The sequence below is a fragment of the Centroberyx gerrardi genome, chromosome 14 (assembly GCF_048128805.1).
Source record: "Centroberyx gerrardi isolate f3 chromosome 14, fCenGer3.hap1.cur.20231027, whole genome shotgun sequence".
Classification (NCBI taxonomy): Eukaryota; Metazoa; Chordata; class Actinopteri; order Beryciformes; family Berycidae; genus Centroberyx; species Centroberyx gerrardi.
Window position 1 is genome coordinate 10,767,547 of NC_136010.1, and position 22,889 is coordinate 10,790,435.

At 44.3% G+C, this 22,889-nt stretch overlaps 1 protein-coding gene across 11 annotated transcripts in view; it reads left to right on the forward strand.

Annotated features, from left to right (window-relative positions):
• scn8aa (sodium channel, voltage gated, type VIII, alpha subunit a) overlaps positions 1–20,526 on the forward strand; it is a 37,391-nt gene extending 16,865 nt beyond the window's left edge. For 7 of the 11 annotated variants that reach the window (XM_071919849.2, XM_071919851.2, XM_078288472.1 and 4 more), the window contains exons 12-26: positions 1,176–1,311; positions 1,548–1,786; positions 3,290–3,463; positions 3,703–4,059; positions 4,222–4,695; positions 5,598–5,715; positions 6,307–6,461; positions 7,168–7,341; positions 12,693–12,815; positions 17,285–17,569; positions 17,987–18,040; positions 18,209–18,346; positions 18,458–18,562; positions 18,699–18,969; positions 19,266–20,526. In XM_071919849.2, coding sequence (XP_071775950.1) covers positions 1,176–1,311; positions 1,548–1,786; positions 3,290–3,463; positions 3,703–4,059; positions 4,222–4,695; positions 5,598–5,715; positions 6,307–6,461; positions 7,168–7,341; positions 12,693–12,815; positions 17,285–17,569; positions 17,987–18,040; positions 18,209–18,346; positions 18,458–18,562; positions 18,699–18,969; positions 19,266–20,425 — 3,963 coding nt within the window. In that variant the 3' untranslated portion in view covers positions 20,426–20,526. Of the gene's footprint in view, positions 1–1,171; positions 1,312–1,547; positions 1,787–3,289; positions 3,464–3,702; positions 4,060–4,221; positions 4,713–5,597; positions 5,716–6,306; positions 6,462–7,167; positions 7,342–12,692; positions 12,816–17,284; positions 17,570–17,986; positions 18,041–18,208; positions 18,347–18,457; positions 18,563–18,698; positions 18,970–19,265 lie in introns of all 11 variants that reach the window. The other 4 variants (XM_071919853.2, XM_071919854.2, XM_078288471.1 and 1 more) reach the window with 3 other exon arrangements.
• Positions 20,527–22,889: the final 2,363 nt, after the last annotated feature.

Below are 22,889 nucleotides of genomic sequence, written 5' to 3' on the forward strand. Positions count from 1 at the left end.
TTTGGCATATCTAGATCAAAGCATAATTAAGATTTAATACACAAATTCATGTGTAGGAGGACATCAAATTTATTTAAAAGTCTAGTAATAAGACACCATTTTCTTAACTGTTTTACAAACAGCATATAATGATGTGTTAACATCCTCCAGTCATTATACTGTACTGTGCTGATGTGTTCCTCCTCCAGGCAGCCGGCCCTCTGCTAGCCTGTGTGGGTAGAAGTACAGTAGGAGGTGGAGGAAAGAGATGCGACTAGTGCTGTAGAGCCACAGACATCTTTCTCTGCTTCCCTAATACAAAGCTAAAATCCCAGAGTATATACAGTAGCAACACATAGCTTTACTTGACACCATCCTATCAGGCATAAATGAGGATGACTTGGCAAATAAAGGAGGGCTGCTGTCCTTGTCTGTCTTTACCTCTCTCTGTTTCCCAAACTCTCCCTGGTCAACCTTAGTGAATCAGTTGTGTCCTCATGTTAGTTAGCATGGTAGATCTAAACTCTAAATCAGAATACTAAGCATGATATAGAAAAATAGAATAATGGCTATGGTGTCTGTAATTTTCCTCTCCTTCTCTTTGACTTGGTGCATGCTCATGCATGTCAACTGGATGGATCTGAACTACTTGCCCCCATTTGATCTCTTTAGAATGCTCTGACTTGATGGTTGCAATATAAGTTGTATGGTTTCAAAGTAGGAGGATAGCATCAATTCGGAAATACATAAAATGGCCAGATTTGGGAGACATTTTATAAAATAGTTGTAACCTAATGGCTATATTGCAATGTTAGCAAAGCCTCCATTATTGCATGACAGGACTGAAATGCATTCATGCAGAAACAGTTCTCCTTGCACAATATCTCACAATCCATCTATTATTTAAACGGGATGAGCTAATTACATTCGAACACAATTAGGTCAAGTAGCCCTAGACCGCTGCTCCCACTTTGGCTGAGACCTGCATGCATTTTCAGCATACACACGTCTTCCTTGAAACCAGCATTGACATAGAAAAGAATGAAACGTGCCCTGCCCCCACCCAAAATCTGATCCTCTACTACTTTATTCTGCCAATGCTGTTGTGCACTTCCCTCCGCCGGCCACCGGTGGTGCTGTGGGATGGTGTTCATGTCCTCTCCATGGGTGCTTGATTCTTCCTCTCCTCCTGACAGCCGACTACTGAGGTTGAGGTGAAGAAGAAGCTGTCGGGCTCCCTGATGGTGTCTGTGGACCAGCTCAATACCTCCTTTGGGCGGAAAGAGCGGGCCAACAGTGTCATGAGCGTCATTACCAACACACTAGTGGAGGGTACTGCCACTTTAACCCAGCTATTTAACCTGCTCTCTCATTATTCTCTAACTAGGGCTCCTCTCATTGGTTGATTAGTTTGACATGTATTTCCTGCTTATCTGCTTTGCATATCCAGCAGTACCAGATACATACAATGCATACAGTTTTTTCTATCATTTGATGCCATTGCATGTCGTATGCTCAGGGTTGCCAGTATGTTTGGTTTTGATGTGTGATCCGCGCTATGTCTTCAGAACTGGAGGAGTCTCAGCGCAAGTGTCCGCCATGCTGGTATAAGTTTTCTAACACATTCCTGATCTGGGAGTGCTCCCCCGCGTGGCTGAAGATCAAGGAGATAGTGAACCTGATTGTCATGGACCCCTTCGTGGACTTAGCCATCACCATCTGTATCGTCCTCAACACGCTCTTCATGGCCATGGAGCACTACCCCATGACCGACAACTTTGAGTCAGTGCTGTCAGTAGGCAATCTGGTGAGTGGTGGCAAACTTTGTGGTGTTTTATATATTTATCCGATTACCCCCCCCCCCACCCCCCCCACCCCCTGTGAAGAATGAGTAAGTAAGAAGAGATATTATGTGTCCTTTACGGTGAGTCGGCATCTGCTCTCGTAACCTCCTCTGCTTCTCTGCAGCTGTGGGAGAGCTGTTATTTTTGGACCCATAATTGGCAGCTCTTTCATTGCCGATTCAGAGTTAAAAAAAAACACAAAAAAAAACATTCCCAGACCCCCTACAGTTTCCTTGTATCCATGCTTTTCTCATGTCTTCCAACACACACGCACACACGTTTCCCTGTCTTCTCCTCCTCTCTCTCTCTCTCCCTCCCTCTCTCTCCTCTGGTTGAGTGGAGCTGCTGTTTGCTACAGTGGGGCCAGGCTGCCTCTGTGCTGGTTGGCTGACTGGTGGGAGGCCTGCATTAATATTTCATGGAGCCTGATCGATGAGCTGCTCTAAAATGGTGCCTGAATCACGGCTCGGATAACTCAACCTGGCCATTTTCACCATTAGCATTTTCAAAGAAAGAAAGAAAGAGTAAATCTGAGCAGTGCCACACGTTTGTGCTATTTTTCAACATGAGATTTGTTAACATAGGTTGTGTCAATATGTGATTTCGGCTATTATTAGCATATGCTGGGTTGAAAAGTAACCTGAATGTGCATTGTCCCAAAGAAGACACACAGATATGTTAAAAGTGACACATCCTTTTTAAGACTGTAGTTATGGCAATTATTAACCACCCATTGTGTTTGTTTGTTTGTGTGTGTGTGTGTGTGTGTGTGTGTGTCTGCTCACATGTGCGTGGATGTGAATCTACAATTGAAAGAGGATAGAAATGCATTATTTACCAGTTCTGCCCCAGGATGATTTATCAGAATAGGCCAGTGGGTGTTACAGGTGGAAATTTCTAGGTCACCTTGATGCAATATGAGTCATCGTCTTGGACCAGGAACTTACACACACACACACACACACACGCGCACGCGTGCACGCACACACACACACACACACACACACACACACACAAATATACACACGCATCCTTACATTGTGCATTTACCCATGATGTGGGCTCAATGATTAAGGATAAGCTTCAGTAATTTATTAGAGCTGTTACGAGACCACAGAGGTGCCATGGCATCCTCACTGGCTACATAACACACACACACACACACACACACACACACACACACACACACACACACACACACATTAACCAGATGTGCTGCCTCTTTGAATAATTGGCTTTTTTCCTACTGGTACAGTACATTAATATGCAGTTACTATAGGGGTAATTTATAATGTGATGGATTTTTCTTAAACATCTATAATGCACAACTCAGATGATAGAACAGAGCAAATTTCACAAATGAAATCTTTCATTGCCCATCGTGCCTCAAATTCTCACTTCGCCTGTGAAACGCGGTATTGAGCCAAATCCATTTGTTCTCATCTGTGCTCTTTCCTCACTGCCAGGTGTTCACAGGGATCTTTGCAGTGGAGATGTTTGCCAAGCTGGTGGCTATGGATCCCTACTACTACTTCCAGGAGGGCTGGAACTGTTTCGACGGTTTCATCGTGACGTTGAGTTTAGTGGAGCTGGCTCTGGCTGACGTTGAGGGCCTGTCTGTGCTGCGGTCCTTCCGATTGGTAAACGCTCCCTTTAGCCCCTGCCTTAGCAAAACCAAGAGGAGATAGCATGTGGAGGTAGCATATTAGCATGTGGAGTACAGATCTGTAGCTCAAACTCTGAACCTGAAGTAGTTACAGTTAAGTGAAGTAGTGAGTAATAGCTAAAATGTTCTAAGAAAAACTAAAATGTTCTGCTAAATAATTTTCCTCCTACCCTTTCCACCCACCCCGTTCTCTTCTCCTCATGCCAACTTCAGCTGAGAGTGTTCAAGCTGGCCAAATCGTGGCCCACCCTCAACATGCTGATCAAGATCATCGGTAACTCAGTGGGAGCTCTGGGAAACCTGACTCTGGTGCTGGCCATCATCGTCTTCATCTTCGCTGTGGTGGGCATGCAGCTGTTTGGCAAGAGCTACAAAGACTGTGTGTGTAAGATCGCCCAGGACTGCGAGCTGCCCCGCTGGCACATGAACGACTTCTTCCACTCCTTCCTGATTGTCTTCCGGGTGCTGTGCGGCGAGTGGATTGAGACCATGTGGGACTGTATGGAGGTGGCGGGCCAGGCTATGTGCCTCATCGTCTTCATGATGGTCATGGTCATCGGTAACCTGGTGGTGAGTGTCCAGACTGGGTTTACAGGGTTTACAGGGTTTTTTGGAGGTGTGGATATGGTCAGTGTCTCTATAAAATATTGGAAAGTGGTCAGAGAATGAAGAAACACCCGATCGCCCACTTGATATCCAGTCATTGATTTGCTCTGTATTCTTTGCCCAAAGGTGTTGAACCTGTTCCTTGCCTTGCTGCTGAGCTCATTCAGCGCTGACAACCTGGCGGCGACGGATGACGACGGCGAGCCCAACAACCTGCAGATCTCCGTCATGCGCATCAAGAAAGGCATCGCCTGGTTCAAGGCCAAGATGCGGCTGCTGGTGGCCAGCCTGCTGAAGAAGCCGCCGGTGGAGGACGAGCAGAAGCCTCTGGACGACATGTATGACAAGAAGCTGAACTGCATCGCCAACCACACCGGAGTCGACATCAACCGTGACCTGGACTACGCCAAGAATGGCAACGGCACCACCAGCGGCATCGGCAGCAGCGTGGGCAAGTACATGATCGACGAGGACCACATGTCGTTCATCCACAACCCCAACCTGACTGTGTGCGTGCCCATCGCCGTGGGAGAGTCCGACTTTGAGAACCTTAACACTGAGGACTTCAGCAGCGAGTCGGACAACGAGAACAGCAAAGAGGTCAGTGAGAGGGGCGCATGGATTTAGGCAGTTCTGATTGGATAGCACACAAATGTTGGGGGGAAAAAAACAACAAGAAACAGGCTGGAAACCACTGCATACATAACAATGAAACCTTGTTTTCCAGGAAATTATGAAATCTTTTAGGATTTCAGTATGTAAATATTGCTTTCATTACATCACAGTTAGGTAATAGTGGCTCGGGTCCATGTGTTATTGTCTTTGTTGTTGTTGTAATGCTCACCTACTCTATTGTTGCCGTGCGGTTTCTTCTCCCAGGGCAGTAAAACCATGGGTGTGGCCGGCCGCTCTGCACTGCCAAGACACCAGTATAACTCCATTACTCAATAGAGTCGTCTAGAGCGGCTGGAGCTGGCCGGCGGTGTGGATGAAATGGATATCTGCTGACCCGGGTCTTTTTACTAAACACATTTAAGACTCTCGGAGCAGATGGTCTGCCATTTGATATTCCACTTTAGTAATGTTCGTGTAGATGATATGCGATGTTCAGGATTGTTATGGAATCCATCCCAATGTAGTAAAGCCTCGTAGATCAAATACTACACGTGTTTTTGGAAACAATGAATATCATTTACATATCATGACAGGTCATATTAGGCTAAACTGAGCTCATCATCTTTTCACTTTTTACTTTATTCCTTAGCAAATCCTTGGCTGTGCAATGAAAACTGTAAAATATTTCTGAGTCATAGCAGCTTTCTTCCTCTGTGTGTGTGTGTGTGTGTGTGTGTGCGTTGCATGTGTTCATCATGCGTGTGTATCTGTCTGTATCTGTGTGTGTCTGTGTCTGTGCTTATGTGCATTCATGCATGTGTGTCTGTGTGCCTGTGTGTGTGTGTGTGTGTGTGTGTCTGTGTGCCCATATGTCTGTACCGCTCCAGCTGGATGACACCAGTTCGTCTGAGGGCAGCACCATCGACATCAAGCCAGATGTGGAGGAGGTGGTGGTGGTGGAGACGGTGGAGGAGTACCTGGACCCAGAGGCCTGTTGGACAGATGGTAAGACCACCGCTCCCACACCACCTATTACCTCCGCTCCACAGTACCGATACTCCCCTAGGGGCCGGGTGGGAAGTGATCGGGCTACGGGGTGAAGGACAGCTTCATTATGGAGGACCGCTCACCCATGGATATTCTGTCTATCTGTCTGTCTGTATCTCGCCATCTTGGTATCTAGCTAGCTATTTTCATAACGGTTCCACTTCTAACATTCTGTTTATGCATACTTACATTGACATATATATAGCACATATGTTTGTAGATACTTATATTTAGATATACAGCACATATTTCATATTTAGTAATTCATATCGAAGTAAGCAATCAAGACTATTGGTAACTTAACACGTTGACATTTTCAGTAGCATATATGTTTGTATAACACCACAATTGTTTAATTGTATTTTGCTACTTTTATTATTCTGTTATTTTTCTACTGTTTTAATTTGTTTTGATTTTGTATTCTATTTTTGAGCTTAAACATTTTTTTCAACAACCTCATTTCCTCATTTCGATCAATACATTTCATCGTATCGTATCTTTATCTTGTCTTATCATATCTTCAATGTTGCCTCTTCTCTATGTCCTCAGCTTGTGTGGCCAAGTATAAATGCTGCGACGTTCCCATCACTCACGGCTGGGGGAAGCCCTGGTGGTTCCTAAGAAAGACCTGCTACCTGATCGTGGAGCACAACTGGTTTGAGACCCTCATCATCTTCATGATCCTCCTCAGTAGCGGTGCCCTGGTGAGGAAGCATTAGCATTTGCATCTGCTGTACATACAGAAACAATTTGTACATATACCAAAACAATGCACTTTCAGCTGGAAAAGCTTTAGATCACTGACTTGAGAAAATCAGTCTGGCTGTCTTTGTTTTTTCATGATGAGAAGAGCAAAAATATGAGATTAAATATACAGACCATATAGAGGTGTAATGTGTGGTTCATTAAAAACAAAGGTTAAATACTGGGAAAAATGTGTGTGTGTGTGTGTGTGTGTGTGTGTGTGTGTGTGTGTGTGTGTGTGTGGCAGTGAGGCGATAATACAAGCCGCTCTGTGGTGCATTTGGTTAGGTCGCTCAGTCCCAGTGCTGCTGGGCTGGGGGAGGAGCCAGGAGTGGCAGAGCGGCACCGTGTGATTAATGGACTATACCATTTATCAAATAGGGGATCTATTTCTGGTGCCAGGAGGGCTATGTTCTCAAGCATGTCAAACGCTACTAAAATAAGAGCACGGACTGGTGCACAGCTACATTAGCAGCAGGGATATTTGAAATATTTCAAGTAGAGGGGGTATTTTTTTTTTTAGCAGTAAATCATTGTTAGTAATCAGTCATGATTGGGCTGTAGTGCTGTACACAATTTCATTAGCTGAAATGTAAATCATCAAGTGGAATATTTCCCTCGCCCCCCCCTCACCCTTGCTGATGCATATTCCCCGTATCTCCACAGGCCTTTGAAGATGTGTACATCGAGCAGAGGAAGACCATCCGGATCATTTTGGAATATGCCGACAGGGTTTTCACCTACATCTTCATCCTGGAGATGTTGCTGAAATGGGTGGCCTATGGTTTTGTCAAATATTTCACCAATGCCTGGTGTTGGCTGGATTTCTTCATTGTGGATGTAAGTCCATTTCCTCTGTCCTCTGTCGTGTGTGGTAGACTAGAGCAGAAGGGCAGTCAGCAGTCCTCAACCACACCCTGGTCCAACAGCAACACACTGGTCAGCTGTAGGGGGGTAAAGCGCTTCCTGTCACAGAGGAATACATGCAGCCTCCTGAACAGCAGAACCACCATATTTTATCTGTTTTGGCTGTAATGTAAAAGCACCTCATTTGTCTTCTGTTGCATTTAGTAGGTGGTCATGAACCACAAAATATGCACTATATTTGCATAAAATATGAACTATATATACCATATTCATTCCAGTAGTGTTGCCCCTATTGTTGTCTATTGGGTGTGGTTAGGTTTGAGAGGTCAGTTAGGTTATAAAATGAATATCTGCTTCATGGCATGCAATAGGTGAGAGGGCATGTTGTTCCCTCTAGTTTGTTTACTACCGTAAGGACAGTATTTTACAAGACTATCGTAGTCTGTCCATATCAAATGCACACATGCCTATCTCACCTCTTACAGCTCCATCAAGCAACAATTCCCTGTTTTTTCTTGGTTTCTTGTCACTCTGAGATGCTTGAATATGTCCCATAATTCTCTGCTTGTGAATCAAGACACTGATGCTGGTGTTCCACAAGCAAGGAATTGTTTAGCCTGTTCCCCTATTGTGTGCAAATTGAAACCAATTTTATTGTTTTGAGACAGACTTAAGACAAATGATTCAAATTTGAACACACTGCTAGTCAAGCATGGATGCCGACGCAAATTAGAATCAGCCAATCAATAACCAAGCTTATTGATTACGCCCATATTCAAGTCATGCTCAGTCCAATGGTATGGTGTCAAAGATGTGTCTCTGTACAGATGTCTTCGGCTGTGTCTCTGACCTGTAAGATGTTTGATACGTGCCTTTGTCCTTTCTCTCTGTGTACTTCTCTGCTCCTCGTGTCAGTCAAGTCTGAAAGACCAGAACAGGGAACGTTCTTCACTCTATTCTTTGGCAGTTACGAATATAACCAGCATTTAATCTTGTTTATTCTGCCTATTTTTAGAAGAGGTAACATTCGATTGCAAGATTGCTGATATGACTATAATGGATTTCACTGAGAGTTTCCAACATAACAGAGAAAGGAAGGGAGAATTTCCATGGCTACAAGCTTAAAACAGTTAAATTTCACATAGACGCTATTGTTGTTGAGTAACCTGCACTGATTGGCAAAATAGTCAATTAGCAGGCAATTGAATAGAAGAAGAATTTCCCTGAGTTCTGACTTTCTCCTTGAACTAACCACCTCTCCGCAGTGTCCAACACCTCGGCCAATACCCGTGAATGGACTCCTCCTAATGGCCTGAGGTTGCCATGTTGACACATTATAAGATCCTGTGAACCAGACCCCCTGCAGTAATCATACCCTTATTACACCTCATGGATAATGGACACATACTGTAGTTTTTAAACCATGCATTTTACACTGATGCATTTATACAGCTTATAGTTTATACAGCTTGAAGTTACATTACATATGTTTCTAATAGGGATGGGACAATATGCTTATCTCACACGATTCGATAAAACCACAATACGATGTAATATAGAAAAGTTCAATGATGACACAGTATGACTGTGCAGAATTATATTTATTTCTGAGACACAAGTCTTTCTAGCAATGGCATTGGCTCTCTAGAATGTAAACAACAATTTAAAAATGTCATTACAAAGTGCAAATAATATAATTTGGATGGAGAGCTTGTGAAATTGTGACAGCCAAGCTGTCTCATTTGTGATTATTACAGCAGAATAAAATGTAGCTAATATCACAATAATTTTTCTACCCCGCGATACATATTGTCACATTTTTGTTTTGCGATATTTTGAATCTGGATATATCGTCCCATCCCTAGTGTCTAAAGATTTCCTAAAATGCACAGCTGTTTCCAATTCACACGTCACAAGGTTAACACACATAACACATAGATATCATAATCGTACAACACTCTATTGATCCTGGTAAGATAATTGCCATTGTAGACTCCCAGGTGCACACCACTTATTGTTAATATCTCCCAAAATGCCCCCCCCCCCTTCACACACCAACCCCCTAGTCTCCATTCAGCACCCTGGTTGTGGGGGGGGGAGCTGCAGGTGTGTTGTGGAACCAAACACTTGGGACGGTGCGCGGCGCCACGTTTCCCAAGCTGTGAATGTGTTACAAAGAGTGCTATCCCTCCCCCTCCCCCCTTCCTCTTTCCCCTTCCTCCTCTCATTCCCTCTTGAAAGTCTAACCTCAGGAATGTGGTGATATTGTGCTGAGATGTAATGATGGTGGGTGACAGGCGGCCAGCGGTAAGTTTGGTCTTCACTAGCGCTCCCCCTCTAAAAAAAAACAAACCCAAAACGTTGTGCTCGATGAGTCTGGGTTGTGTCGTGGCCTGACTGTGCCTCTGCCGTCCTGTGTTGTGGGGTGAAACCATTTCCATGGACTCAGAAGGGGGGCACCATCATTAGACCGGCCTGTATTTTTCTCCGAGTGTGTGCCTGACTGTTTGTGTGTGAGTGTGTTCCTCCTCATACCTCTTGTGTTTCTGTATCTTTCTGTTACTCATTTGATTCGTCCTGATTTTCATAATGACAATGTTTTTTTTTAAATGTATTCGCCATACAATGCAAGGAGCAAGGAAATGTGACATTAGTGTCTGATAGCCATAGTGGTCTAAGAGGATGGAAAGAGTTATGAAATAGGTTTTGCTTTGTCATTATTGGACAACACAGCTAGCCTTTTGTGCAGCAAAGTAATATATTTTCAATCTCTTATTTACACTGTTGGATAAGAATTCATAGGCATCTTGAATTAGCTGTTTAATTAACAAAATGGTTAAACTATTCTAGATTAGTAGTAATTTGCGGCTGTGTGAGAGTGAAGTGAAGCTGATAGCTGCCATACTCCATTCATCTTTCTTTTTCACTCAGATTATTATCATTGTTTTGTTGTGTTTTTTCCCTTTGGTTTTAGTTTGTTTTGTTTCTGTTTGGTTTGTGCTGTCGTCATCATGGGATCACAGCCCCAGATGTCATTGGCCTTGCCTTGCAGAGCTCTGTGAGAGGGACGCTGAGGCACTGAGGCCACTACCGCACAGCTGGCCCAGCGCGGGCCAGTGGCCAGGCACCCCAATGGGGGGGGCACTCCAAAGGGTCAGGCTGAAGGTGACAATTACCCCAAACACTGTAGACCAAGGCAAAATCTTTATTTTACTGTCTCCCTGCCAGGGTAGTCACCCAGTTTGCTGCCAATTTCTTCAACAAACAAGTGTATTGATTTACGTAAGGGATATGTTCCAAAGAGTAAGGATTTGGAAGAAGCTCAAGAGAATCTAAATATAGACCAGGCTCAGGACATCCTGGACACGATTTTTGAACAACAGGGTCCAGATTGGACAACTAAGAATTCTGAATCCATGCTTGCACCTTTTCTGCTGTTCATAGTTATGATTAAAACAGCTCAGTCCACTCTTGAATGGTTGAAAGTTAGTCTATTGTTGTCTGTGTTGATAATGGCATCAGTCAAAATGAAGATTTTGCCTGTTAGAATCCTCCCTCCGTGACTTTGGTAAGCTTTGGATGTTGTGTACTTCTTGCGGTGAGTTTGACCGGTTGGTGTCGGTGGCTGGTTGGAGGTGCTTTCACATGTGTTCACTGTTGATATTATTCTTTATTCTTAAGGAACTGGTACTCCCCCTGTTTCACTCCTACCAGTCTCCACCCAGAAAATTGCAGTTATGGAAATATGGCACACAAAAAAAAAAAGACCGAATTAGGATTCCTCTGATCAGGGATACACTAATTCTTAAATACCCAAATCTCTCTCGTTGCAACTGAATTAATTAGACCGGGAGCTCAGCAGTTATGTGATAATATTGATCTGCCAATTCTAATGCATGGACACCTGCCCACTCCTATTTATTATAAAGAAGGCCATCTTGAAAAATCTGCATTCAGCCAAAGAACCCTTCTTTACCGAGCTTCCCTGTGCAGCAGACGGCCTGTAATGGCTGTCTCAGCTCACTTGAGGTGACTTCATCACGGCGAAGCAGTTCCTAGCTGCTCACACTCTCCTCGCAGAACATAAGTGCAGCTTATTGACCACACTCCCCATCGTCCATTTCCTCCTTTGTTAACGATGCAATACCGTATATGTGTTTAGCTTAGATCAGCTATATGGCCCGGGACTATAGGGGCCTCACAATTACCAAACCATAACTCAGGCCACTTTGCCTAAATTTACATTGATTTACGATGGTGCTGCGCTTTGCAAGTGTTAAGTGAATGGCAGCGTATACAATAATATACATAGAAATCCTACACTGGCTTCATTTAAGGCTTTAGTGAGCCTATTTTTTTATTTTTATTTTCAACGATAACACTCTATGGAGTGTTCTTTGGCTGCAGCAATGCCTCGGTGGCTGCTGCCGGATGCGAGAGGGGCTGCACCAGTTTCTTTGAGGTTGTGTTGCTGTTATTGTTAACTGTTAACTGTACTGTGTGTAACTCGACTGTACTCTGTGTATTTCTGTCCTTTCAGTGCCGTCCAGTGCTAATAACTAGCCGGTCTGCCCTTAACCTCCATCCCTGTTTCTCGTGTGTGGTTCATGTGACTGTGGCTCTCCTATTTGGTTCTAAATGCTGTGTGAAAATTTTGATATGATGTCTTAGAAAGAAATGGCAAAATGACGCACTTGTACATGTTTACTTGTATTCTTTCTCTTAGGTTCCATTAGTTTGTCTGTCTTAAATTATATGGGATTTTATGCCTCAGCCCAAGAGCGACATGGAGAGACAATGTTAGAGGGGCAAGGGTAAGGCTCTCAAGTCTGTTGGGTTTTTATCAACTTCTACAGGGTAACCTCTCTCCTTCCCTCCCTCCCCAACTCCTCCTCCTCTGCTCCCCCAGTCCCTTCGCTTGTATCTTTACTAAATCATGTAGCACACTTTTCTGCCTAATTTACCCTCTATTTGAGTCTTATGTCTCTATCTCCTCTCTTTCTCTTTCTCTCTCAACCACAAGTTTCTTTGCAGGTACAAAGGACTTTTCACGTCTCGTCAACTGCCCTAAAATAACAGACAAACAATCCCTACGGCCTACTGCTACTAAAAATACTACGCACATAAAACCTATACTAAACATTGACCTTCTCTCTCAGTGTATATACATGTATAAATGCAATATTATACATGTTTATACATGCATAGATTTATGTGTGTATGTCAAGCAACTCTCCGCCTATGCCAGGGCCGTCTCTCTTCCCTAGTGAATATTCTCACTTCTAACAGTTTGGAACCTCTTTTGCTTCTCTGTTTTTGTGTAGGTGTCTATAGTCAGCCTTGTAGCTAATGCGCTGGGCTACTCCGATCTAGGGCCCATTAAATCACTCAGGACACTAAGGGCCTTGAGACCCCTCAGAGCCTTGTCACGTTTTGAAGGGATGAGGGTAAGATCCAAAGCTAAGCAGCTGATCCTTCCGCATGCCCATTCAACAGTTTAAAGCATGCTAGAACTGATCCAAAAACAAAACAAACCAAGAGGATAAAAATTCCAGTCATATTGGGGGATTTTTTTAAAAACAGGAAACGAAAGACAAGAAGTCACCTTTCCATGCACAATCCTGTACCATGCCTTTGTTAGAGCGAAAGAACAAGTCATGATGCAGCTGGGAGATTGAGTAAAGTAACATTAAAGTTGTGTTACCAGCAGAACAACATGTATTTCAATTGAATTTCTGACACAAAAAACAAATCTGAGAATGAATTGATTTGCTTCATAATAAAAAAGAGAAATAGAAATGTTTTTCACAAAGCTGCCTCATCACATAAGTGACAAACTAGAAATTCAATTACTTCATCTTATTTTTATTTTTTTTATTTGTGATTGGCCAAAGTAAAGTGAATGCGAAATTGGTCAAAGCTAACCAAGTCAAACTTACATGCCATCTCATAGAGCATTTTGAATCAACAATTAGCTGTTCATTTGGCCTGATTCTCAACCACTGCTTTTAATCGAGAACCCCCCCCCCCAACCCCCACCCCCCAGCCCTCCCCTCCCCTCCACATGTCCCCTGCTCCCCTAACCCCCTCCCCAGCTCACACCATCCCTCAATGCATCTGGCACAGAGAACAACCAGCAGGAACCAGGGAGCAGCAGCACGCCAAAACCTCTGCCCTCCAGTCACACCAAAACTCTCCAGACAAGATGGCTGCTAAACAACCGGTCAGAGGAATCTGTCGCATTTGTAACGGCAGAATCAGTAGCGCAGATTCAGCGGCTTACAGAACAGAAACCGTTTGCCTTGGCAGCGCCTCTGGTTGCTTCAGCCATCTCTTCCTAAAACGCACAGATCCGATTGGTCCTCTCTGTGACTGGTGGTAGTGATAGGTTGCGCCTGGTTGTTGTCACCTGTAGTCCCTTGTTTCTCTCTTTCTCTCTCTCTCTCTCTGCCTCTCATTCTTTCTTGATCTCGCTCTTTTTTTCCCCTCTCTCTCACTCTTCTTGGACTGGTTGCCTTGTCTTCTAGTTTGAGCTTCTCCTCTTCACCTCAGTCCCTCCCCACCTCCCCTTCAGCCCCACATGTGCAGCACTGTGCAGCACCCACCCCTCCCCTCCCCTCTTCCTCCTCCTCCTCCTCCTCGCACCCCCTTGTCCCTCCACTGCTCACTCCATGTCGACCCAGTTTGGCTGGGCCGGACCGCTGGAGGGTCACCACACTCTCTCCTGCTTGTCCAGGATCTATCTGCATCAGGGACTGAGACAGAAACCACACACTCACATGTTGTGGGTTTGGGAGGAAAATATTTGTTAAGCTTCTGCCAGTGTCAGCACTTTGGGTCAAACCATCCGACTGACTGATCTGCTAACAGTCCATTCTGGAGGCAAGCCCAGTCAGGTTGTTCAACGTAAATTAGGCCTTCGTTTATGCTTGAACACGGTCCAGATATATTACTTGTAATAATTGTATCACTTTGTTTTTGGCCTGGGGGCAGAAGCTTAGGAAATATGCTAGGCTGCCATTTCACACAAGGCATTATTGCTGTCATGTCATGGCACCACACAGCGCATACAGCAGGCCCTGGCTTCCTGTTGCCTTCCACTCCCACGGGACGTGAAACTGGGAGGCAACAGCGGGCCCAGTTCAACTCTGTCTTTGAGTTCTGGGTCTGGGTGGGTGGTGGCCCATAGGTTGACTAGCACTACAGCGTTCGGACAACACTCTCAACCCTAGACAGACAATGTGTCTCCCCACTATATTATGTCCCAAAAATGACAGACCGGCAGGTGAAGAAGACATGTGCCAAGCACTGCAATTATCTAGAGGGTTGATTGATCATAAATGAATTGAAATTCCATTCATAGTGAAATCTCATTCATACCAGATATCCAGCGGCTAAAATGTGATGCCGTTGCGTACGAGCAGACATCAACGCTTTTAGGCCCTGGATAAACTTTATGGATGCTCTTATAAATGTGTCGACAAAATTGAATAGGTTTGATTCTTTAGTTTGTTTTTGGAAAACAAAACTAGACTGATGTCATTTTTGGGGTTGGAAATCATGGCACATTTGTTTTATCAGAGTGTATTAGTGAAATGCCAATGCCCCTATGAATGACCACATTCATTGGGTGCATGTGGTAAGAGAGGTGAGGGTGGCCCAGTAAAGCAAGTGAAACAAACAGAGGAATTTGATCCTGCTGTACCAATTTATACTACAATGTCTATGTTCATCAATTGAGTTGCCATTTTGTTTGAACTGAAAATGGAAATTTGAGGTCAAAGCAATAAATAAATGAATAGGGAAGTACATGAATGGAGAGATGACACCATATGAAAGAGATTCTGGAGAGTTAGAATGCTGAGAACTTTTACATCCCCGCTGATTGAGTTTTATGGCACGATGGTTCGCAGAGGCCAATGCAACTCAACAGCGCCAAGCGAGCAGTGCAGCTTCAATTGGACACATTGCACTGCTTAACATGCAATGATCATGGGCTGTTCTGACTATGTACTTTGCTCTCTCTTTCTCTTATGCTGCTTTGTAATCCCATTCCTACTTTTTGAGCAATGCATCGTACAGGAATGACACAACCACTAGCCATCCTTACCCCAGTTTCAGTATATCCCTTTTTACCTAACCAGCTTCTTCTAGCTTTTAATTGCATCCAAAGCTTTTGAAATGACAATGATTTGTCCTTTTACTTTGCCAGTGTAGTACAGCCATTGAAGGCGTTAGTCATCATGGGGCCTTTGGATATAATCTCTGAACCCCAAGTTTTTCAATGACCCATCTTCACTAGGATCAAGCCAACACATACAGTAGGAGCTACAGACCAATAACGCCAATAACTTGTTGTTCTAGCCTCATAGGCTTTGGTCTCAGCACCAGCCATATTGTGCTGTAGATATTTGTCAGATACAGAACCGATACAACCCATATAAATGCCAGAACGGCTTGTCAGACCCGCAAGCAAGTAATGTTTTATCCATTATCTCTTTAGCCATTATCTCTCTATCCACACATTTCTCTATCTATTTATTTATTGATTTGAGCGGTTCTTGAGATTGCACAATGCCATGTAACACGCATGTACTATCTAATTGCCGATGCACATTATGCACTTTTGAAAGCCATTTTCCCTCTTTTTGAGAATGCTTTCCATACAGCATGGCCCAATTCTTTTTCAAACACTATGAATCTTTGAAAGCGGTTCAATTGCACCTCAGATAGAGCAAACAGTCATTCTCTCAGCGGGTGCAGCGTCCTGTCAGGGGAAGTGGGAGGTTCAGCACACTGTGAACTATGATTTGTGTGTTTTTGACGTAATAATCTATGTTCGAAAGACATCATTTTCAATTGTCTGCAAATTCATCAACCCCAAAGCCATTTTCCTTTAATAATTCACATTTGGCTAGTTAGAATCTTTTAACACTGTGCCTTCCACACACCACAAGTGAGTTTAGTTCTCCATGTTAACATGAATCAACCTGTGAAGGTCATGCACACGCTGAGAGAATCCTGCTCTAGAGCTCCTCCCTGTCTGTCTGTCTGTAATGAGGAGGGAATATGGCTCCACAAACGAGTCTGCAAAAGACATGCATGCTCAGCTGTCTGCCTGAGAGCTGCTGGTCGGCCTGCCTAACACCGGTAGTGAGCGGTCCACTATGCGCTGAGCTTATTACTGGCTATGATGAATCTATGGGAAATTGGATTGGATTGCTAGAAAGGCCTAGACTTTTGGGGTGGTGGTGGGAAATTTACTGTAGGTGATTGTTTAAACTGCTGTAGTGTTAATATTGTTTGATTTGGGCTAGTTATGGAAAAGGGTCGGTAAGCCTAAGAATATTGATTGTCTAAGAGGGTTGGGTGGTTAGAGTGGACACTGCATAGTGGTATGGCAAACACTTGTAATTAAATTATTTTATGACATTGTAAGCTTTATAAAACCACAGGGAAGTGGTACGCGTGCACGTGTCTGAGTGTGTGTGTGTGTGTGTGTGTCTGTTTGCCTGTGTGTGTGTGTGTGTCCGTGTGCGTGTGCTCGAGCATCCCTTAGGCGATTCTAGCCGCATGCTTCATCAGATCAAAGAGCGTCTCAGAGTCACATCAGTGCTGCTCTAATTAGAATGGGACTGATACAGCTCTCCTTCCTCCTAATCCTCCACACTTCAGTATGCACATCACAGTGGCGTGCAGTGCTTGTTTTCTAGTCGGTACGGCCACGAAAAATGATAATAGGATTGAAATGCCACTCTTTTCCTGAGCGTCACCTGTAGAAATAGGTTCAATAGCATTTCCAATAGCAAGTGTAATGCCATAGCAGTATGCAGTGTCTCGTCAGAGGGGTTGAACGCGCTGTGTTTGTTTCCAGGTTCTCACACTGTCATATCCTGTCTTCCCTGGTCTGGTCTAGGTGGTAGTCAACGCCTTGGTGGGTGCCATCCCTTCCATTATGAATGTGTTGCTGGTTTGCCTCATCTTTTGGCTGATTTTCAGTATCATGGGGGTCAACCTGTTTGCGGGCAAGTACTACTACTGTTTTAACGAGACGTCAGAGGCGTACTTTGACGTGGACGTGGTCAACAACAAGACCCAGTGCATGGCCCTCATTCACCAAAACTTTACTGAGGTCAGGTGGAAGAACGTCAAGATCAACTTTGACAATGTGGGCGCCGGCTACCTGGCCCTGCTGCAAGTGGTGAGAGTTCCCCTCCTTCTCTCCACTCTCTCTGATTCTTTTTTTTTTTTTTAACTCACCTGTTAACTTGGTTGCTCTTTCTCATTTTCCTGTGCACTTCTCTCAGTTTTTTGTTTTTTTCGCTTTCTGTGCTTCACCAGATGTTTTATTCTCACTTGTCCCTCCATTTGCTTCCACAGTGCTCTGAGGCCGTTTTGCGTGCGCTGTGTATATTTTTTTTATGATTGTGTTGTTTTTTTTCCCGCACCCTTTTCTTCATCTACTTGTTTCTTTCCATGCACAAGCTCTACCACAGGACACACATCAGTTTCGGTTTGAGTTTGAGTATTCTTTGAGGATTTCCATAATTTATCATTTTCTTGGTATTGTCTGTTTTGGGTTCTCACTATGTATTTAACCGTGTTTCTGTTTTGAAAGGCTACATTCAAAGGCTGGATGGACATTATGTACGCGGCCGTAGATTCCAGACAGGTATATATTCCTTCTGTCCTCAATATGTATTGTAATGCTCATTTATCTGTATGTCAGACAGTGTCATAAATAATTGAATGTTGAATGTATTACCATGTAAAGAAGCAGGTCTTCAGTTGTCCTAATACAATATATAACAGTACCTTCCACACTGTGCGTCTCTCCCAGGTGGAAGACCAGCCCATCTATGAGGACAACATCTACATGTACATCTACTTTGTCATTTTCATCATCTTTGGTTCCTTCTTCACCCTCAACCTCTTCATTGGTGTGATCATTGACAACTTCAACCAGCAGAAGAAAAAGATAAGACCCTTTCTGCCTCCTCACCCCTTTTTTTTTTGCATGCTGCAAAGTAGTTTCCGTTCAAAATGTGTTGGAATATGATTGTAACCAAATCTGTGTGTATCCCTTTACTTTGGGGGTCAGGATATCTTCATGACAGAGGAACAGAAGAAGTACTACAATGCCATGAAAAAACTGGGTTCCAAAAAGCCACAAAAACCGATTCCTAGACCACAGGTATCACTTTCTCATATTGAATCGTTAGGATTTAGAAGTGATGCGTTTTGACTGAAACCTCAATCGTCAAATTCTCCACGTCTGTAGCTCCGGATTAATCTTGATTTCATCGCCATTGTGTCTTCTCCCCTCTTAGAACAAGATCCAGGGCATGGTGTTTGACTTTGTGACGCAGCAGGTCTTTGACATCTCCATCATGATCCTCATCTGCCTCAACATGGTGACCATGATGGTGGAAACTGACGATCAGTCGGATGAGACGGAGAATGTCCTCTACTGGGTCAACTTCATCTTTATCGTGGTCTTCACCACAGAGTTCGTGCTCAAGCTCTTTGCCCTTCGCCACTACTACTTCACCAACGGCTGGAACATCTTTGACGTGGTCGTGGTGATCCTGTCTATCGTGGGTGAGTGAGAGAGGAGGGAGACAGGGAGCAGTACATTTTTTTATAATTCATTGAGGTTTTTCTTGTAGGTCAGTTTGATCTTGATTGAGACTTAGACAGATAATCCATTTATTTCACCAAAGTCTCAATGCAGACTGTAGATTAAGATGTTCACACAGACTCAAACACAGTCAAGGTGGTCAAAATATGTGGTTAAAGCATAATTGCTGACTGTATTCTCTTCTCCTTTTCTTTTATCATCTCTGCTTCTCAATTCTCTTCTTTTCTTTACATTTCTTTTCTTTTCCAATCTCCAGGTATGTTCCTGGCTGACATCATTGAGAAGTACTTTGTGTCCCCGACCCTGTTCAGGGTGATCAGGTTGGCTCGTATCGGCCGTATCCTCCGTCTGATCAAAGGAGCTAAGGGCATCCGGACTTTACTCTTCGCCCTGATGATGTCACTGCCAGCCCTGTTCAACATTGGCCTGCTGCTCTTCCTGGTCATGTTCATCTTCTCCATCTTTGGCATGTCTAACTTTGGCTACGTAAAACACGGAGCAGGCATAGACGACATGTACAACTTTGAGACCTTTGGTAACAGCATGATCTGCCTGTTCATGATCACCACGTCGGCAGGCTGGGACGGCTTGCTGCTGCCCATCCTCAACTACCCGCCAGACTGCAACCCGCTGTTGGAGAACCCCGGCACGACGGTGAAGGGCGACTGCGGCAACCCGTCAGTGGGCATCTTCTTCTTTGTCATGTACATCATCATTTCTTTCCTCATTGTGGTCAACATGTACATCGCCATCATCCTGGAGAACTTCAGCGTGGCCACGGAGGAAAGCGCCGACCCGCTCAGTGAGGACGACTTTGAGACCTTCTATGAGATCTGGGAGAAGTTTGACCCCACCGCCTCCCAGTTCATTACCTTTGCCAAGCTGTCTGACTTTGCGGACACACTGGAGCATCCGCTGCGTGTGCCAAAGCCCAACACTATTGAGCTAATTGCTATGGATATGCCCATGGTGAGCGGCGATCGCATTCACTGCCTGGACATCCTGTTTGCCTTCACCAAGCGTGTGCTGGGTGACAGCGGCGAGTTGGACATGCTGAGGCAGCAGATGGAGGAACGTTTTGTGGCAGCCAACCCCTCCAAGGTGTCTTACGAGCCGATCACCACCACCCTCCGCCGCAGACAGGAGGACGTCTCCGCCAGGATCATCCAGAACGCCTACCGCGCCCACCTCATCAGACGCGGCATCATCTTCAAGCGGCAAACTTTCACCAACAATAAGCTTGAGAACGGCGGGACCAACCAAGAGAAGAAAGAGAGCACGCCGTCCACGGCCTCTCTCCCCTCTTACGACAGCGTGACCAAACCTGACAAGGAGAAGCAGGAGGAGAACGAGGAGAAGGGGGGCAGGAAAGAGAAGGACAGAAACCAAAAAGATGAGCGGGAATCCAAGTGTTAGGGTTCAATGACTGTAATCCAATAAGACATAGTGAGAAGAGACTCTGAGCCCAAACCCCAACAAATGTACAAAAAGTGATCATTTGCAAGTAAAAAAACAACAAAAAACACACAAAAAAAATGTTTACAGACTCAAATACATCTGAGGCAACATGGTTTCTTATGTCGTCAAAGACAACCGAACCAAACACAATCAGTTTACCATGGAACTTTGCTGCATAGTGACCAAGTTCTTAGAAATGAGGAACAACCACAGGAAATAATGACTTATAGTGTGCTGGCCAATGACACACATTTCTTTGGGGACCAACTGCCAAGGGACAGAAATCTCTGCTAAATGATTGGAGAGTTGCAAAATTCCTGCCACCACCAAGCGTGGACCCCCGCAGCAAAGGTCCTCCTCTACGGGATTGGATCGCACAGATCCCACTAGAACTGTGTTAGCAGTCTAAGGGAGGCTCTGTAACATTGAGTTTACCATCTTTATCAAGGAGAAAACAATAATCAACCAAGCAAGTTTAGCTAGGAAGGAAACACTAGCGAGGGAGGGGGAAAACCCAGAACAGTAGACAAAGTGTTTTTGTTTGTGCTGAGTATACTTGCATCTTTACATTATTTGAGCAGCAAAAAAAGATAACATTTAGCCCATGTCACTAGTCTTTTCATCTCCTCTTTGTTATACTGACATTGAAAAAGACATTTTCTACATGGGCTTTCACACTGACCGGGTAGGGGGTCATTAGTCATTGTTTTGACTTGGGCTGAAGGGGACTTGCTCAGACCGAGTTCCAGATAAATAATAATTATTGTGCTCGTTCAATGCATAGAAATGACTTGCATGAAGGCATGTTTTGATCAGGAATCATGCATGAGTAATCATAGTCCACAAGACACTAATTCTCAGACCACTGCAGTGGCTTGACTAGTTTGAGGCTGTCCACTGGGGAAATTATGAGAACTATAACTGGAAAATGAAGATTATGGAAAATGATCTATATAGAATATTGGGGAATGATAGTGGGATGATCCTGCCCTTCACCAGTTTTGCTTTTCAACTGGCAGATCTTTTAATCCAGCCCATCATCAGAGTTACAGGTGAATGAAGGATGTAAGCACTCAGAGGCAAATGCTCAGTCGGAGCGTGCAACAACACAAACTAGAAAGGTTTTTTTTGCTGCTCTGAATGTTAAGAGTATAGTAGGAGTGAGGGGTATTAGGAACCAGACTATCCTCACGTCGAGGATGCACAGATTTGGAGCGCCATTTCACTAGTCCTGAACCAAATCTGGGGCTTACATCTCTTTGTTTACTTACATGCATCCAACAGTCATTTTCCTTACCTGTGGTCCCTGTTACAGCAATGAGAGCAGGTGAAGTTTCACGCCAAGGAATCCATATCTGGCACCAGCGAGGGCTTGGTGTGCTCAAGTGTCAATAGATATTCCCCTCTAATGCTTTAGTTCCTGGGGAAAGGACAGCAGTAGGGTTTTTGCTTTTGTTTTTGTGTTTTTTTTTGGGAGGGGGGGGGGGAGCTTGAAAGAGCTGATTGAAATCCACTTTCTAGGTAGGTACATTAGACGTTACTTTCACTGATTCCTTTCATTACAGTTCCTCTTTTGTCCTCTGTCAGTTCCCCATTAGGATTTCGCACTGAGTTGTGTCTCTTATAGCCTTTTTCAGACACTTTGAGTTGCCAGCTTTAGAAAAAAGAAGTCATGAAGTCCTTCTCTGATGTCCTTGTGATGCAATCATTCTCAGAAAAGGCTTTGATCAGTGAGAGTGTGACGCTGACCATCTGAAACAGCAGACTTAGCAGAGAATATCACAAGGACATGCCTTGTCGCGCCCAGCATGTATGTATGGTAGGTGGATGGCCATGAAGGGCTTGTGGTTTTGGACTGTAGAACAAAATGGACTGAGTTTGATATTTCAGGGAGGTGGGTGGATGATAAATAATACAGTACACATGGACCAATAAAGAGGTAGAGCCCCTCCCTTCAGGGTTTTAGACTGACTGCCATGAGAACCAGAGAGAAACCGAGAGAACCAGAGGAGCAGGGGAAGAGAATAGTGCTGTGGTCTGAGTCGGAGTGCTGAAAGTCCCATGTTTGTCAGTGTATCATTGTGCTTTTGTGGGACCTCTTAAACACTGTGTGGTGTTGGACCCAGGCTCGCACCATCTTTTCACACTTTGCAGGCTTTCAAATGCTGTCACCCGCTTCAGAAGAACCTGCCAGAGACGGAGGTAGAACCGCTACACTTGTCAAGATAGAACATCAGTAGGCCTCACATCGACGCAGCTACGTTGTACAATAAGCTTTGTGGGTCTTTTTCATGAAAAACGAGGCTTTGTCAAGTGGTAGACGAGACACAACTGCCTCCTTAGGTATATCTGCCGTTTCTTTTCTACACAGGAGTGATGGTCCTATTTACAAATGGATGGCCGGACATATATCTGGCATCCA